Raw genomic sequence first — 19,254 nt, forward strand, 5'->3', positions numbered from 1 at the left:
TCAGCAAAATATCTTACTTTGGCAAGTAATCGAGTCTCGGTAGTACATACATGTATGTGTAGGTAAAAACTAACATTGGACATGATGTCTAGACTTGTTCGTGGAAAAAACATATTTTGCTCTTAATTGAAACAAGCAATAGGTGCAAATGACTGAAAAGTGAAAGATGTGTGGAATACTGTTAAACTTTACCACTTAGTTCCTGTAGTAATTACACATGTCATTATGGTATAAAATAATTGTTTTTAAATGTTTTAATACAGAGTATATAAAATATATAATATATTGAGTGTTTTGTTATTATTTTGCATTATATCAAATGGAAATTGATACACCACATGTCATACAAAACAATTATGAGGTGAGTTGTACAATTATGAGGTGAGTTCTAGTTGACAAAAGATAGTCACTGGCAATTAGAGTTAGCATTGTTTCAACATTGCTCATGAAACGTATACCCACCACACAAATATATATATTTGTTTTAAACCAAGAATGCGTAGTAGAATATTGTAGCAGACTCACTGGGTGTAAAACCAATATGGTACCTCCCATGTGATCATTCACCAGATGCGCAGTTGGTCTACGATAGAAACCCATCAGTGGGTCCATCAGGCTATTTATCATTCCTGCCAGTCCTCCACAACTGACCTAACAAAGGCCATGGTATATACCATGCGGGATGCTGCATATAATTGGAATGGGAAATGATTAAGCAGCAGGTTTCCTTTCTCATCTGTGCAGTCCTTCACAATATTTCTGATGCCATGTAACCGTAATTAAAATGTGTTGATGGTGTCGTTAAATAAACATTCCTTCATTCATTCTTTCCAGGTGATCAATTCTGGGACAACCTTAATTTGATACCTGGAAGTCATGGAAAAAAAGTATCAACAATATCTACAATTTGGGACATTGAACCATAAATTTATAATATGTGTTCTGAACACAGTTCTTATCCCAGCCATCTGCTGTTGCCCTATTCAGTGGTGAAATCAGATTTTGTGTGCGTGTTGGGGCCTGGGGGTGAAGGTGCAAAGTTTAAAAAGGCATCAAAATTATTCAGGAAGCATGCAATACTTGAACATGACACCTCAGTGCACAATATTCAAAAGAATGCAGACATGCATTACACATACAGTAATCTCCAGAAACATTAAGCCAGCCAAGGCATTGCATCTCCCTTTAAAAACAAATAAATTCATTGTATTATTTTACATTTTACTTAGAAATTCTGAAACGAAAACTCCCAGTACTATCCACCTGAACCTCGCTCGAGTACCTAGTAACTGTTCTTTTTTTTAAACACCTACCAGTATACAAGTTATGATAAACAAAATTTCAAGTCCTGATTACATCTACAGACAGGCGCGTCTGCAAGAATTTTAGCGTCGGAGGATGATCTAGACAGACTGGCGAACGATGCTATCCCGGAAAATATATTTGAGAGACGGAGAGACAGAGACAGAAACACATCACACACACACAGTGAGAGAGACAGTATTTTAGCAGGGTAGATGGTTTGACCAGTTACAGAAACGCAATTTAGGGCCAATCCGTACTAAGAACAAACGTTTTTATATCTCCAGATCTCGCATCCGATTAATCTACAGACTAAATCAAGCGCGTGTACAGGAAAGGGTTTAGCCCCCCCCCCCCCCCCCCCCCATTTAAAGACCTTTTCTTTTTTCACCCAATATTTTTTTCCGGAGGACCATATGATTCCCCTACAAATAAGGATCCCTGTTATATATACAATAATTATATGGTCCGATTCGGCACACATAAACATATATACATACGCTTTCTTAAGAGAATCCGACCACGCCCTGCGTGCACGGACTTTTAGCCGAACCACGTTGCACGTGCTGAGATCTAGTTGAGCGGAAGCTGTCATCCAGCGATAGGTGATCATTATGACTGACTGACTGACTGACATATAACATAGGTTTGTATGGATTATTATACGGCATTTATCCATGATGATTTTATTTACTGTAGTAATACTTGGATGGAAACCATTTATTTGGTGGTTATCTAGCTAAGCATAACCTCTTCGATGTAAATAATCTACGTCCCTAAACTGTAACTGATTTACATGTCTTTAAGTTGATTAAGTTGACCTCCATTACTTGAAAGGTAAATTAATATGTACTCCCGTTGTTGGTATCTTTTGATGGCTATGTTGCCTGACGACTATTGATGTCCTTCTCCCACTTGGTTGAAAGGAAAAGTAATGTATAGTCCCCCCGCCCCCAATTTAGTTTTTATTGTCATAAAAATACAAAACCTGTAGATTTCTTTGATATATAGGCCCCTAGCTATATTAAAAGTGTACCTTGGTAGCAAGGATGTGCATTCTTCCAATATTCAATGGGTAGGTGTAAACCACTTGCACCGACCAGTGATCCATAACTGGTTCAACAAAGGCCATGGTTTGTGCTATCCTGCCTGTGGGAAGCGCAAATAAAAGATCCCTTGCTGCCTGTCGTAAAAGAGTAGCCTATGTGGCAACAGCGGGTTTCCTCTAAAAACAGTGTCAGAATGACCATATGTTTGACATTCAATAGCCGATAAGATAAAAAATCAATGTGCTCTAGTGGCGTCGTTAAATAAAACAAACTTTACTCTTTTTTTCCCCCCCCCCCCTATATTCCTCCAAAGCAGCATTTGAAATAAGCACTGTCCGCTTGTCCTGACAAGTAGAAAAGTAATAATGTATAATGCAGTTTCATTTTGAGCAACCAAAAACATTGTCCTTGCACTTAAATAAAACTAACAACTCATTTGGACAGGTGAAACTATTGGTAGACAAGTAGATTTCTATATGTACTTGTTCAGTGGACTAGTGACAAATTCTACTTAATTCTATCACTGAAAAGTGCCCCCATAATTTAGTGTAATTGTACATAATCAATAAAAACTATTTTAGTCGAGTCATTAATAGCTTAGTTAACTAAATGTTTTTCATGAAGATTTTCATATAAGGGCCATTCGGTGTCAAATCAATCAGTTTTAGGACACACCGTTTTAGATTTTAATGAAATTTGGTACACTTATAGTAGTCAATGAGAAAACGTCTGAACAAAATTTTTAGACTTCTAACTCAATAGACCTCTTTCACATTCCACTGCACATGTGCCCATTGTGGGGTAACAGTAACTCGAGGACACAAACCGCGAGATCTCGCAAAAATAGACCTGTGGAAAAGTTGGGAGCATAGACAATGGGAGGCCACACAATAGGAATGTGAATATCTCCATGATTAATTATTCTATCAGTAGGGAACCCGAAAATTCTGTCGACATCCCACAAGACTTATTGGAGACATATGTGAATTATTGCTTATCACGAAATAAAAAATATTTTGTTGTTAACGCCCGACAAACCATCGGTTCGAATTTGTACGCAGTAAATATCAGATATGGGCTTAAATAATATTAATGTGTGCGCGCGTGTATGTATACAGATATTTATTGTATTTAACATAATTTAAATATTTATTTTAAGAAATACTTTTTAAAGTCAATAGAGTATACAATCATATATAATAATTGTCAATTATTTTAACAATGATCTGTTTTTAAAAAGGATGTTTAAAATGTCTGTGTTAAAATTATGTTGAGGAAGATGACAATTTGTTTAATATTTTATGTATCTAAAACAATGCAATATATAATAAAATACATTAGAAACCTACACAACATATATGTGCTATACATGAACTGCATGATTTTTCATTCATTCATTCATTTATATTTATTTTTGTGCTTATATTCAATTAAAGTTCAAGCACACTGTCCTGGGCACACATCTCATCTATGTGGGTTGTCTGTAGTGGTTAGTTGTTTGTTAATGAAAGAGAAGTGTGTGGGTAGAAGCCGATACTGGGATGTGAATCGAGTATCTACTAGCCTCAAGTACACGATTAGCATCTTGTGCTGTCTTTATATACACAAGGGCCAGATGTTACCATGTAGCTCAGTCGTAGAGCACTTGCAGGATCGATCAAATCAGGGTTTTTCCCTTCCAAGCAAGTTCCCCCTGACTGAAATTCAAGCTGTGGTATGTACTGTCCTGTTTGTGGGAAAGGGCATTTAAATTTTGGTTTAGATGTTTTTTCATTGACTACTTATACATTAAAATCTGAGACTGTGCATCTTAAAAGTGATTAATTTGACATGGAATGCCCCATAATTATTATTGTATTAAAATGCTTGTTAGTTTATGGTGAAATACTGCACTTGTTATTTATCAAGCTGCACTTGCTATATAGAAAAATCCTGCACACTGTACTGATCACATGGGTAGGAGTTTCCTATGGCACTGTCACATTTAAGTAGCATATGTAAAAGCATGTGTATGTAAATCATCGGGTTATTTTTTAATGAAAGTTAAATAATGTTTGTTTGTTCCATTAGTTATAATATAGGCTGCTGCCATTGACATAGCCAGGATTTCATATTGGGGACCAACCATATTGTGCATATGCAATCCTTGCAATGCACACAGCAAAAAAATGTGCCTTGAACATTTTATCTAATATAGTCCAAGCAAAAAAAAGTGCTGTGGAGAATGAAAAACTCCATGGCAATCTCCACTGCATTGCCAATTGTCATGGGAAATTGCAGGGGATGATATGAGTCTGTTTATTTCCATGTTTACATGTGGTATGGGACAGTAAGCAAATTTTATATAAAAGTTGATTTGTGGAAAATTGAGGTGTGATTGGGTGTTAGGCTGCTGCATGTTCAGAAATAGCTTCAAATATTATTTTACTCTAATTCTATTTCTTAAACTAATTTTTAATATTCCCCAAATATGATGAGGTTATTGTTTAACAATCGAAAACGTGATCAGATGAATCTAGTTTCTAGTTGCAGATGTTTGAGTTCTGATCCTGGATCAAGTTCATTGCTTTACATTTAAGCAGAATGGGCAACTGTGTCTTGTAAACCAATACTAGATTACGTCACCATGGTTGGAAACGTGAAAGCTTTTGTTTCTGGCATGGCCTGCCGCTTTCCCAAGTCTGCAAACGTGAATGTAAGTAACAATTTGATGCTATGAATATAATTAGGGATACTAAAATTATTTTTCCATTGAATATGTTGTAACTTTGTTTTACTAGATGGGGTGAGAAAGAAGAATCTAATGTGATTTTCTTCAGTCATGGAAAATTGTGCAATGCCAGAATTTTGTTATTATTTGGATTAACAAAAATACATGAATGTGCTACTTCTTGCTTTTAAATATAAAAAAATAGATAGATTTGGAAATAAATTAAGCACTGTCATCTAGTTTTGACCATATGACTTGTACTTCGCAAGTAATTGTGACCATTTCCTGGATACAAAACACTGAACTTAATGTTGAAAAATATTGATAGCCAGTAAGAGCATCATTAAATCAATATTTAATGTATTTTAGGGAAAAATACAAAAAACTGTAAATATGTATGCACTTGTGTAGAAAATGAGGGTGGGGGGGGAGGGGTAAGGGGGCATGTGGCCCCCACCTTTTTTGATCCAGTAGCAGCAGCGATGGTTTATATATATTTATATATCTATGCCCCCACTCCCCCAAGTTTTGGCACCTTCCTTCTCCACTGGTATATTAATTAACTAAGGGACTGGAATCAAATTAAAGTGCTTCTCACTAAGTAATTTAGTAGATATAGAATATGTAAGAACTCAGAATATCTGGCTTAAACCTCATTGGCATGGACAACAACTTCTAGAAGCCTTTTTGACTGTCATACAATTCAGGTGGTGTTCAGTTAATTTCCATATACATGTATATGTATATATATATATATATATATATATATATATATATATATATATATATATATATATATATATATATATATATATATACACATGTATATAATTAATATTTATAATTCTGAACTTAAGACATTTTGATACTGCAATTGTTCATTCCTGTATGTCATATTTCAGTTGCCAAAGATACATTAAATACATCAGATTTTGAAAGTATGCATGGTCTTTGTTAATTATCTTGGAGACGGGAAATAGCTCAGTCATAAAGCGCTCGCTTGACGCGTGGTCAGTTTGGGATCGATCCCCATTGGTGGACTCACTGGGCTATTTCTCGTTCCAGCCATGTGCACCACGACTGGTATATCAAAGGCTGTGGTATGTGCTGTCCTGTCTGAGATAGTGCATATAAAAGAACCCTACCTGCTGTTTGAAAAAAGTAGCGTGTTTTCTCCGATGACTGAGGTGTCAGAATAACTACATATTTGACATCCAACAGCCAATGATTAATAAATCAATGTGCTCTAGTGGTGTTGTTAAACAAAACAAACGTTTAACTGTTGATTTTCTTTGAGGAATTCTGGGAGAACCTGCTAAATGGTGTGGACATGCTGGACAGTAATGTTTGGCCTGATGGTCTGTATGGTCTGCCACCAAGAACTGGACACATCCCCGACACTGATAAATTTGATGCCAAGTTCTTCAACATCCCTGAAAGTGAGGTAAACATTTGTCTGTTATTACCAGCAACATGGCAGAATCCTTTTGATGCAAAGCACTCATTTGTATTAACCTAAAATCCTTCTTGTAACCCTCGCTACAATTCGGCAAACTAAATCAAAATGACTCTAATAGTTCCAAATTATGTGCCAAATTATTTATATTTTGGACTTTATCCTGTGGGACATTAAAGCCGCACACCCTAGTTCCATCCAGCGAAAATAAATTATAATTTGGTTAATCGACAAACCTGTAATACACTTAGATCACGTTTTTATAAAATGGAGTGAAAAAGCAGGTTTTATATCGATAAATACCATGGGAATCCCCATGTCCCAATTGCTTAAAATAATTTTGAAAGTTAGTATTTTGATGTCACCGGTAGATGTCGCTCGAAGCACAACAATGCCTACGTCACGACAAATTTCACAGACTTGGGGTGCGTTCTTTTCACCTCTCCTGGACATGTTCCAACTGTTCTGTCCTGGTTGTATCCCCTCTCCAGATATCGTAAGACTTAGCAAAATTATTGGTTTTAAGGGTTTGTAACGGTTAGTACTGAGACACTTACTTGTCTGAACTTTATTGTTACTGAAAATGTTCACGAACTGTGAAGAAAAATCTCACAAATGAACAACAACAAATCGGATGTTGATTGCGCGAACCGTGCACGAGAAAACAAACCGAACCAAAATGATAACGGTCACGTGATATACCAACGTCTGTGACATTAAAAATAGATTGGACATCGCTTGCTTAACGGTTTTTTCTCGACAGAACGTCTTGTGAAAAAATGCAAAAAATGCATTTCGTGGTTTTACAAACATCAGGATTACCAAAAAGCACTTCAGGTGAATGGAAATGTGTATTCTAAATAATAAAATGTAAGTAAAGTGCAATTTTATTTGTGAAAAATGGGTTTAATAGCGAAAAACAACGCCGTAATGGTTAACAAATAAACGTAACTAGGGTGTGTCCCTTTAAAAATTCAATAGCACCACAAATGCCCCCACCTGCTACTGACCCTGGGGCTCCTGGTTCTCTCTTTCACTTTTCAGTGTGGGCGGTCCCTCCTCCCACTCCAGACCATTTATTGTCCTGGATAGAGGAGCCAGCATGGTTTGACACTAGCATCCATGACATGCGTGCAGTACAACAGGTTGCTCTGGATGTGCACATTAAGCCGTTTGACCTGACATGACCTGTGACTATCATAGGCATATAGACTCACATTTGTTTAGGGGGACAGCCCCAAATTAAACGAAAATGCCTAAATCTGGATAACAGCATGCATTCATTATCTAGCTTTACAACCAATCAGCTATATATAGGGTTGCAAATGAATTGCTAAGCATTTTTATATGGATTACAACTAATATTATGAGTAGAGTGATGGAAATAAATGGTGAAAAGGCTTCAGGCTGGCTCATTTTGCCAGAATATTTGTATCGTTTTGAGGATTTGATCCAGCACTAATGAGTGCGGGGGTGCAGTTGGCAAAGTGGGTAGAAATAGCCAGTGTGGTAAAAGTAGGTTTCTTCTCTGTATCTCTCACCCAAGTGTCAAAGTAGCTATATTAGAAACCAAATAGCCATAGTTTAAAATGTGTTTAGATGTCATGTTCTTTGACATTGCATACATATATTGTTGTGATTCAATAAAAACGTTTGCTAATCTTGATATAGATATCTACAGATGTGTTGTGTGTGTTAATTAGTCACCTGGGTGATATCTTGATATAGATATCTACAGATGTGTTATGTCTGTTAATTAGGCTCAACACCTGAGTGTAGTCTGCCGTCTGCTTCTAGAGGTCATTCATGAGTGCATTGTGGACTCGGGCTTGACCTTCAGTGATATTGAGGCAGCGAAGACTGGATTCTACCTAGCTTGTACATTCTCTGATGTCGATGAAGTCACAACTTCTCTGATGGCCGATTCCTGCTGGTGTAAGTGGAGCTGGTTTACTCACCAGATTCAGGTTTCTTTACTGGCAGTTAATCTTGGTTCCTAGTGTTACAACTTGAACATGTTTAGTTCTCCTTTGTCCCCTATGTACATAAAAACCAAGTTAATAGGCATACTGTGTGGTGAACATATCACAAGCAGTTTATTCCATGAAAAACATCACATTTCAAAACTCAAAGAAAAAATGTCCATACACCTTGCAATGTAAACCTCAAATGAATTATAATGAACCATCACCTCTCCATAAGCTTTCACCTCAAACAGCATGCATATTCTCATGGCTTGCCAACCTATAAAATACAAAACAACTAATATTACATAAACATTTAAAAACCAAATGTCCGAACTGTACGCTACAACCGGAATTATAATACAATGTATACAACACATTGTCACTACCTTACGTAGTGCTCTAACTGAACAATGTGGCAAATAGAGTAACTTATTTACTTTGACTAAAGAAAAAGTTTCTTTCTAATTTATCCCTCAAATAGAAGAAACACTACAGGGTAGCACCTACCTCTGTGAAAAATTGAAAAATGTACTGGGTATCCTCTGAAGACCGTATGAATGATCAAATGTTGACATCCAGTAGCCTATAATTCATTACTTCATTTGAAGGAAATGGACCATCACAAGGACAAAAAACTTGATTTATGTGTATTTTGAGTGAGGAGTTGTTTAATGTTTGTAAAATAAGAATGTTTTTTTGTTCACAAATTTTGCATAAAATCGTTTTATCCTGTCTGTGGAATGGTGCATATAAAAGATCCCTTGCTATTAATGGAAAAATATAGTGGGTTTCCTCACTAAAACTGTTAAAATTACCAAATGTTTGACATCCAATGGCCATTTATCAATAAATCAATGTGATATAGTGGTGTTATTAAATAAAAACACTTTTAAAATCCTTTTACTTCGTTACATAATTGTATACATTGATAAATTTATAAAAAAAATGTTTTACAATTGTGTTGCAGTGAATGTCAAGAAATGTTTTACAATTGTGTTGCAGTGAATGTCAAGAAATGTTTTACATTTGTGTTGCAGTGAATGTCAAGAAATGTTTTACAATTGTGTTGCAGTGAATGTCAAGAAATGTTTTACAATTGTGTTGCAGTGAATGTCAAGAAATGTTTTACAATTGTGTTGCAGTGAATGTCAAGTCTGAGATTGTAAGTCAGCTGAGTCAGATGTTTGGTTTTGACGGGCCGGTGATCAGTGTGGATACAGCATGTAGTTCAGCATTCGCTGCCATTGACGTAGCCATCGGTGATCTCATCACAGGAAGATGTAAATATGCCATCGTTGCAGGTAAGAGTGCTTAAAATGTGAGAGTGAATTTAAAATACAATTTGCAAAATTAACATATATCTGTATGATGAAGGTAGTACTAAACCAAATAACTTCTGGCTGGGTCAAACTTTTGATAGAGAAGTGAACACCACAAGTCCTGTGATTGGTTATAAATGTGAGTGTGTTGGTTGTAAAAAATAATAGTTTCATCTGGGTAAAAAAAAATATGCAGTTTTATTTCATCTAGTACCAATGTGTCAAGTAGCCTTGTGCTTGAAACATGTATGGGGTACCTGTAAAAAAAAGTACTCGAATTTTGTGCGGAACTAGGATAATCATAGACGCTACCCATTATCTCAGAAACAAGCAGCTTGACCCCCAATTTTTTCTAATTCACTTTAAGGGTGAGGTGTGGTAGTATTTATATCCGTGGTGTTTATGTCGATTGATACGCTGCAGGTAGGAGTTTTAACCACATATGTTACTATTGTCGTCTATGGGATTTGATTTGGTAGTATACACCCTGAAAGAACTATGTAGTATAAATACTACTTGTTTTCTCTCTTTCTTTCTGTTTTGTTTAAAATCTAAAATTTCTTAAATTACAACCAGGATATACTTTAAAATAATTTCTTATATAGCTGAACAGATGTTATGATGCCAGACTTAAATGTTTAGTATCACTGTTATGTCATTGTTATATAATAAATAACTAGAGATTAATTCATTCATCAAATTATTTTGTTATAATTAACTTTTGAATATCAAAATTACAGTGTGTTGTCACTTGGCATAATTTATAGCTTTTCCAAGATCTTTCTAAAAGCTAAAAATAGAAGGGAGATGTACATAGAAAATCTACACCATGTATCCGTCAAAAGATGCAATTCAAATTCAAACTGATGCATGTAACTGAAGTCATATAATCTTTAATCTCAAATAAAAAATTAATAAATAGTTTTGGTCATGATGCAGCTTAATAGGTTTACAACCAAGTAAAAGAGAAGAATAAATGTGCAGATTGTTGATCAGTATTGTTCTTTAACAAATGTTTATAGAATCCATGCATAATTAAGTGGTGCTCGACATTAAAGAAAAACTAAAAGTTCACTTCCATACCTAAAAGGATATTTTTAGAGCAATGCTTGTCTGACCAAGGTAATGTAGCCATCATGAATTTCACATAAACTGTTATGACTTCAAGAAACATCTTCAAAATAGCTTTTCTTGGTTTACACATGGCTGTTAGTAAAAAGAAACTATTATCATGGTTATCATTGAATTTTCTCACTGCAATTTAACTTTGTTTAGGAATCAACCTTGTTATTAGTCCTAATGTTTCACTGAGATTTCACCGTCTGGGCATGCTCAGTCCAACTGGAGACAGCCACGTTTATGATCAAAGTGCCGATGGCTATGTGAGGTCAGATGGAGTAGCAGTCATTTTCCTTTCACAGTAAGAATTTTCTCTTGATTCAGCATCTAATATTAATTTATCATTTAAACGGATGCAGGGTTCCTCTAGGTTGGGGACTGCAACATTTAAAAATGATGCTTACAGTACTAGGAGAGGGGGTGCAAGGTTTTAAAATGACACCTACAATATTCAGTTGTACACTAGCATGCATTGTATGTACAGCAATCATCCTCTGTAACACTTAGCTGACCTTTGTTTATATTATATATATGTCCCCCACTAAAAACAAATGAATGCATTGTATTTCTCTGCTAAACTCTGCATTTTTTTAGGCACTAAAAAGTTCAATGCACACCCTCCTGCTATAAGTTGGTTAAAACTATTAAAATGAATGTTTCATTTACACCATCACAGCACACTTTAAACTAAAGTCAGTTCGTATATAACGTGTGGTTATTTCAACCTGCTGCACCACACAGGCTATTCCTACTAATAAAGCAGCACGGGATCTTTTATATGCACTTTCCCATAGACATAGAAAATACTATTGCCATGGCTTGGGACAGGAAAACATTGAGTCCATAGTAGGCAGTCGGTCCTGTGGCCCACACACTGATTATTATTTCAAGCCTGATTGTTTTGTCTATCTATGATTACCGGTACCAATAAAATAAAATATTTTGTGATGTGGATGTTATACAAAAAAATTGCCTGCTGCCTCTCGCATGTAATCAGTTCTGGTGACTAGTTAAAACATAACGGACCTCTTGGGATTTAAAAAGAAAAATCCCACCAAAACTAAATTTGACATATATTACCACAAATTTTAAATTGTTAATTGTTATTTCTTAAGTATAAAATTGATTTTGCATTGATTGTAAAAATGTCTATGAAACGGATTCTGTGTGGCAAAAAATAACAGAAATCTCTTGTTTTATGTAGCCTATGTTGATAACAAATAGTATTCTGTCACTTTGTGTCCTGTTGTACTAAGTACTCTATTTTTATTACTATTATAGTAATTGTTCTAAAACTTTCAGGGCTGAGTCTGCCTGCAAAAGAATCTATGCATCATTGATTGACATTGCTATCAGCTGTGATGGTTACAAAGAAGAAGGTAATTTCTAGATAAATATATTTATTCATATGTTCACTCAAATGGAGTACATTTTAAAACTGAATTGGTGGCAGTTAGTAGCAATTCCAATAGTTATAAAAACATTTAAAAAGAGTATTGAAAAGAAATATATGGCTGTTAAGTATTGCAGTGTTTCCCCAAAAATGTGCTTTAGACTGGTATTTAATAATATACTCTTCAAAAGAAGGAACGCAAAACCACATTGTCGTAACATTTGGAGAATTGATTTAATTATTGAATGGTGAGTCCGATAATTACCAAATGTTGCAGGATTGTTCACAATTCACTCTAGTCCATTGTGAGTAAGTGATAGGACACACCACCAAGGTCAAGGTCATCTGGAGTCAATACCGGGTGTGGCCTCCGCGTGTGTTGAGAACTGCCTGGCACCGCCTGCCCATTGAAGCAACCAGAGTACGGATGACGTCCCGGGGGATGGTGGCCCACTCGGCCTGCAAGGCTGCTGCCAGCTCGGGCAGGGTCTGGGGCTGTGGTTGTCGCTGTCGGAGGCGTCGGTCCAACTCGTCCCATAGATGCTCAATTGGGTTCAAATCCGGTGATATCGATGGCCCAGGAAGGACATTAATGTTGTTGTTCTGTAGGAAAGCCGTTGTGAGACGTGCTGTGTGAGGCCTGGCGTTGTCATGTTGGAACACTGCGTTGGCGTTGGCCATAACTGGAACGATGTGTGGCCGGAGGATCTGGTCAATGTAGCCCTGTGCATTCAGGTTGCCCTGCACGTGGACCAGGTCAGTTCTGCCAGTGTGTGAGATGGCTGCCCACACCATGACACTACCCCCGCCGAATCTGTCCACTTCCTGCACGCAGTTTGCCGCATAACGTTCACCACGACGCCTATACACGTGACATCTTCCATCATGACGTCGGAGCAGAAATCGGGACTCGTCACTGAACCACACCTGTCTCCATCGCAGTTGAGGCCATTGTCGATGAATCTGGCACCACTGCAGTCGGAGTCGACGGTGTTGTGGTGTTAAGATGACACCTCGAACTGGACGTCTGGCACGAATTCCTACCTCACGTAGGCAGTTCCGTACGGTCTGGTCGGATATCCTGCGCAAACCTGGTATTGCTGCGGCTGTGGAGGTGGCAGTAGTCAATCGTTCCCGAAGGTGGCGTACCCGGATGTAGCGGTCTTGCCCGGGAGTAGTGACCCGTGGTCGACCGGATCTAGGGAGGTCACGTGTTGATCCATGTTGCTGGTAACGGTCCCACAGTCTGGAGATGGTGTTTGGGGACACATGGAATGCCCTGGCAACGGCCGTTCTGGATTCGCCTGCGTCTAGTCGGCCGATGGCATTGTTTCTCTGCGGTTCACTGAGACGTGGCATGTCCTGGATTGTCAACTGTTGGCCAGATACAGAGGCCAGGCAAGCGAACACCCTGCACTTTTATACTGTCGGTGTTCATGTTGCACATGCAGACAACGCACGTGCAGTGGTGATATGGTTTGCACGTGGCTGCGGTTTTGCGAATATTCACATTTTGGAACTTTATTGTACAGTAGCTGCGTTTTATCGAATGTAACCGTGGGAATGTGTTTGGGACATGCAATGACCTTATATTCACAAAGCATGAACCGGTAGGAAACATAAAATCGGAGTTATAACCCATTTGTACCCTTTTGCATTTCTTTTTTTGAAGAGTATAGTATGCTTCATTGTCTTTTGGGGGGCGAGACGTAGCCCAGTGGCAAAGCGCTTGCTTGATGCGCAGTTGGTTTGGGATCGATCCCTGTCAGTGGGCCCATTAGGCTATTTCTCACTCCAGCCAGTGCACCATGACTGGTACATCAAAGGCCGTGGTATGTCTATGGGATGGTGTGCATAATAATAAAAGATTCCTTGCTGCTAATCGAAAAGAGTAGCCCATGAAGTGGTGATAGCGAGTTTCCTCCCTCAATATCTGTGTGGTCTTTAACCTTATGTCTGATGCCATATAACTGTAAATAAAATGTGTTGAGTGCATCATTAAATAAAACATTTCCTTCCTTCCTTCATTGTGTCTTTTAGAAATGTGATTCTTTCACTGATGACTATACTATTTTTGTTAGTAATTTTAGTTTTACATTGATGTTGATTATCACATAACTTAGCTTCACACGTCCAATAGCTAATGTGTGTCATTCTTTTATTCAAAAAATGTGAAAATAATAATAAAGAAAACAAAGCAGTGTGGTGTTTTTTCAAGTTATGTATAACTTTGCATCACTTCTATTACATATGTACACCCCAAAAACAAAGAAAAAACTATTGCAAAGTTTTAAAATATGAACGATTTATAGGATATTAAACGAACTTCTGTTTCGTATCATGTTTATGTCCCAAGTGAAATAATTCTCAATTGTCACAAACTTTAATGAATGACAATGAAAATTATTTCCCAAGGGACATAAACATGATACGAAATGGTAGCGAGTTTAATATCCTATTTATTACCCATAATTGATCTTAATTTATATCACAAAACTTGTTTGGTTGACGTTCCTGTAAGGTTGTAGTGTGCCAATCGATAACGTCATCGTGTGACATCAAAGTCGAAATGTTACGTCCCACTTGGCGTTCTAGTGGGACGTATCACTTGGCGTTCTAGTGGGACATATCACTTTGATATGTAGCAAGATATTTTAAACCATATACATGTAGGTAATAATAGGCTATTCTCATTTTTGTAAAAAATTAACGTAATCAATTGTGGTTATCAGCCCTTGTCATATCATCTGCCATGAACGTTGTTTTATTTGTAGGTGTTTTGTATCCCAGTCATTTTGCACAAAGCTCTCTGCTGAAATTAATTTATTCAAGAAACGGGGTCAAGAACAAGGACATTTCCTACATTGAGATGCATGGCACTGGAACACAGGTTATAGAATCTTCTGTAACATGTGCATGTACACACACACACACACACACACACATGCACCCCCCCCCCCCCCCACACACACACACATGCACACACATGCACACACACCACTGGCATAGGAAGCGGGGGCAAACGGGCATGTGCCCCCCACTTTTCAGATATTTTGCTTTATATTTGCTTTATAATAGTGTAAAAGTGTGTAAATATAAAAGTGTGCCCCCCACCTTTTGGCACCTTCCTACGCCAGTGCACACACATGCACACACTCCCACACCCACAACACACACACACACTCACAGGCATACACACACACTCACAGGCATACACACACACACACACGTGTTTTACTTGTTCTACAGTAAAACAAACCGACAATTTGATTCTAAAGGGATCACACCACTATTAAAGTCTGACATTCATTTCTAATACACATGGTATTTTGTTTCTAATTGGGAATTGATAAAATTTGACTATACATGAGTTACAAACTGGTCTGCCTTCTTCAGTTTGCACTAAAAGGTGTGAGAATGTTTTTTACAGGCTGGAGATCTGATTGAAACATCTGCTTTGGCTGATGTCTTATGTCAGGAACGTGATGAGCCGCTGTTTGTGGGATCTGTGAAGAGCAACATGGGTCACTGTGAGGCTACTTCAGGTGAGGTCATGAACTAAGAGGCTACTTCAGGTGATGTCATGAACTAAGAGGCTACTTCAGGTGATGTCATGAACTGAGCAGCTGCTTCAGGTGAGGTCAGGAATTAAGAAGCTACTTCAGGTGAGGTCAGGAATTAAGAGGCTACTTCAGGTGAGGTCAGGAATTAAGAATCTACTTCAGGTGAGGTCAGGAATTAAGAGGCTACTTCAGGTGAGGTCAGGAATTGAGAGGATACTTCAGGTGAGGTCAGGAATTAAGAGGCTACTTCAGGTGAGGTCAGGAATTGAGAGGCTACTTCAGGTGAGGTCAGGAATTGAGAGGCTACTTCAGGTGAGGTCAGGAATTAAGAAGCTACTTCAGGTGAGGTCAGGAATTAAGAAACTACTTCAGGTGAGGTCAGGAATTAAGAGGCTACTTCAGTTGAGGTCATGAATTAAGAGGCTACTTCAGGTGAGGTCAGGAATTAAGAGGCTACTTCAGGTGAGGTAAGGAATTGAGAGGATACTTCAGGTGAGGTCAGGAATTAAGAAGCTACTTCAGGTGAGGTCAGGAATTAAGAGGCTACTTCAGGTGAGGAGGTCATTAAGAATCTACTTCAGGTGAGGTCAGGAATTAAGAATCTACTTCAGGTGAGGTCAGGAATTAAGAGGCTACTTCAGGTGAGGTCAGGAATTGAGAGGATACTTCAGGTGAGGTCAGGAATTGAGAGGATACTTCAGGTGAGGTCAGGAATTAAGAGGCTACTTCAGGTGAGGTCAGGAATTGAGAGGCTACTTCAGGTGAGGTCAGGAATTAAGAAGCTACTTCAGGTGAGGTCAGGAATTAAGAAGCTACTTCAGGTGAGGTCAGGAATTAAGAGGCTACTTCAGTTGAGGTCATGAATTAAGAGGCTACTTCAGGTGAGGTCAGGAATTAAGAGGCTACTTCAGGTGAGGTCAGGAATTGAGAGGATACTTCAGGTGAGGTCAGGAATTAAGAAGCTACTTCAGGTGAGGTCAGGAATTAAGAGGCTACTTCAGGTGAGGTCAGGAATTAAGAGGCTACTTCAGGTGAGGTCAGGAATTAAGAGGATACTTCAGGTGAGGAGGTCATTAAGAATCTACTTCAGGTGAGGTCAGGAATTAAGAATCTACTTCAGGTGAGGTCAGGAATTAAGAGGCTACTTCAGGTGAGGTCAGGAATTGAGAGGATACTTCAGGTGAGGTCAGGAATTAAGAGGCTACTTCAGGTGAGGTCAGGAATTAAGAGGCTACTTCAGGTGAGGTCAGGAATTAAGAGGCTACTTCAGGTGAGGTCAGGAATTGAGAGGCTACTTCAGGTGAGGTCAGGAATTGAGAGGATACTTCAGGTGAGGTCAGGAATTGAGAGGCTACTTCAGGTGAGGTCAGGAATTAAGAGGCTACTTCAGGTGAGGTCAGGAATTAAGAGGCTACTTCAGGTGAGGTCAGGAATTGAGAGGATACTTCAGGTGAGGTCAGGAATTAAGAATCTACTTCAGGTGATGTCAGGAATTAAGAATCTACTTCAGGTGAGGTCAGGAATTAAGAGGCTACTTCAGGTGAGGTCAGGAATTGAGAGGATACTTCAGGTGAGGAGGTCATTAAGAGGCTACTTCAGGTGAGGTCATTAAGAGGCTACTTCAGGTGAGGTCATGAATTGAGAGGCGACTTCAGGTGAGGTCATGATTTAGAGGCTACTAAAGATGAGATCCTGTCTTTTATATGAAGCTACTTAAGGTGAGGTCATGTCTCTTATAAGAGGCTACCTCAGGAGATGTTATGTCTTCTACTAGAGGCTACTTCAGGTGAAGTCATGTCTCTCATACTACATATTGATTTAATCTTATTGCTGTAATAAGACCATTCTTACCCATTCAATAAAAGAAATCAGATAAAAAGCATGAATTCTTTTTGTTTGGCTTGCTTAAACATAAGTAATTATTTTTATTTGTTTTCTTCATATTTTAAAATGTTATGCAGTCTTATTAAATAAAAAATAGGAAGCAAAAAACCCCAGCGTATGTAAAGTTTTGTATATTTTACTTTTCCATCATCTGCCCTACAACAGACATCGAAGTCTATAGTATGTGCTTCCCAATCTGTGGTGAAAAACACGTCTTGCAGTTGATGGAAATTAGTCAGTGACATTTGACCAGTAACATATAAATGGGGGGGGGTGGGGGGGTGGGGGGGGAGATCTAGTTCAGTTGGTAGAGTGCTCATCTAATGTGGTTTGGTAGTAGGGTTGAACCGTCTTTAACTTATAAATGGAGGGGGGGGGGGGAGGAGATCTAGTTCATGTTGGTAGAGTGCTCATCTAATGTGGTTTGGTAGTAGGGTTGAACCGTCTTTAACTTATAAATGGAGGGGGGGGGGGAGGAGATCTAGTTCATGTTGGTAGAGTGCTCATCTGATGTGGTTTGGTAGTAGGGTTGAACCGTCTTTAACTTATAAATGGAGGTGGGGGGAGGAGATCTAGTTCAGTTGGTAGAGTGCTCATCTGATGTGGTTTGGTAGTAGGGTTGAACCGTCTTTAACTTATAAATGGAGGGGGGGGGGGAGGAGATCTAGTTCAGTTGGTAGAGTGCTCATCTGATGTGGTTTGGTAGTAGGGTTGAACCGTCTTTAACTTATAAATGGAGGTGGGGGGGGAGGAGATCTAGTTCAGTTGGTAGAGTGCTCATCTGATGTGGTTTGGTAGTAGGGTTGAACCGTCTTTAACTTATAAATGGAGGGGGTGGGGGGAGGAGATCTAGTTCATTTGGTAGAGTGCTCATCTGATGTGGTTTGGTAGTAGGGTTGAACGCTTTAACATATAAATGGAGGGGGGGGGGAGATCTAGTTCAGTTGGTAGAGTGCTCATCTGATGTGGTTTGGTAGTAGGGTTGAACCGTCTTTAACTTATAAATGGAGGGGGTGGGGGGAGGAGATCTAGTTCAGTTGGTAGAGTGCTCATCTGATGTGGTTTGGTAGTAGGGTTGAACCGTCTTTAACTTATAAATGGAGGGGGTGGGGGGAGGAGATCTAGTTCATTTGGTAGAGTGCTCATCTGATGTGGTTTGGTAGTAGGGTTGAACCGTCTTTAACTTATAAATGGAGGGGGGGGGGGAGGAGATCTAGTTCAGTTGGTAGAGTGCTCATCTGATGTGGTTTGGTAGTAGGGTTGAACCGTCTTTAACTTATAAATGGAGGGGGTGGGGGGAGGAGATCTAGTTCATTTGGTAGAGTGCTCATCTGATGTGGTTTGGTAGTAGGGTTGAACCGTCTTTAACTTATAAATGGAGGGGGTGGGGGGAGGAGATCTAGTTCAGTTGGTAGAGTGCTCATCTGATGTGGTTTGGTAGTAGGGTTGAACCGTCTTTAACTTATAAATGGAGGGGGTGGGGGGAGGAGAT

The 19,254-nt window shown here is 38.6% G+C and overlaps 1 protein-coding gene across 1 annotated transcript in view; it reads left to right on the forward strand.

Moving 5' to 3' along the window:
- The first annotated feature begins 1,883 nt into the window (after window positions 1-1,883).
- The window catches only part of LOC121387861 (fatty acid synthase-like), an 80,783-nt gene continuing 63,412 nt past the window's right edge, over window positions 1,884-19,254 (forward strand). The window contains exons 1-9 of the mRNA XM_041519093.1: window positions 1,884-1,948; window positions 4,878-5,046; window positions 6,359-6,505; window positions 8,278-8,452; window positions 9,627-9,785; window positions 11,079-11,223; window positions 12,225-12,301; window positions 15,090-15,205; window positions 15,746-15,860. Coding sequence (XP_041375027.1) covers window positions 4,978-5,046; window positions 6,359-6,505; window positions 8,278-8,452; window positions 9,627-9,785; window positions 11,079-11,223; window positions 12,225-12,301; window positions 15,090-15,205; window positions 15,746-15,860 — 1,003 coding nt within the window. The 5' untranslated portion in view covers window positions 1,884-1,948; window positions 4,878-4,977. The remainder of the gene's footprint in view (window positions 1,949-4,877; window positions 5,047-6,358; window positions 6,506-8,277; window positions 8,453-9,626; window positions 9,786-11,078; window positions 11,224-12,224; window positions 12,302-15,089; window positions 15,206-15,745; window positions 15,861-19,254) is intronic.

Source organism: Gigantopelta aegis, chromosome 2 (genome assembly GCF_016097555.1).
Source record: "Gigantopelta aegis isolate Gae_Host chromosome 2, Gae_host_genome, whole genome shotgun sequence".
NCBI lineage: Eukaryota > Metazoa > Mollusca > Gastropoda > Neomphalida > Peltospiridae > Gigantopelta > Gigantopelta aegis.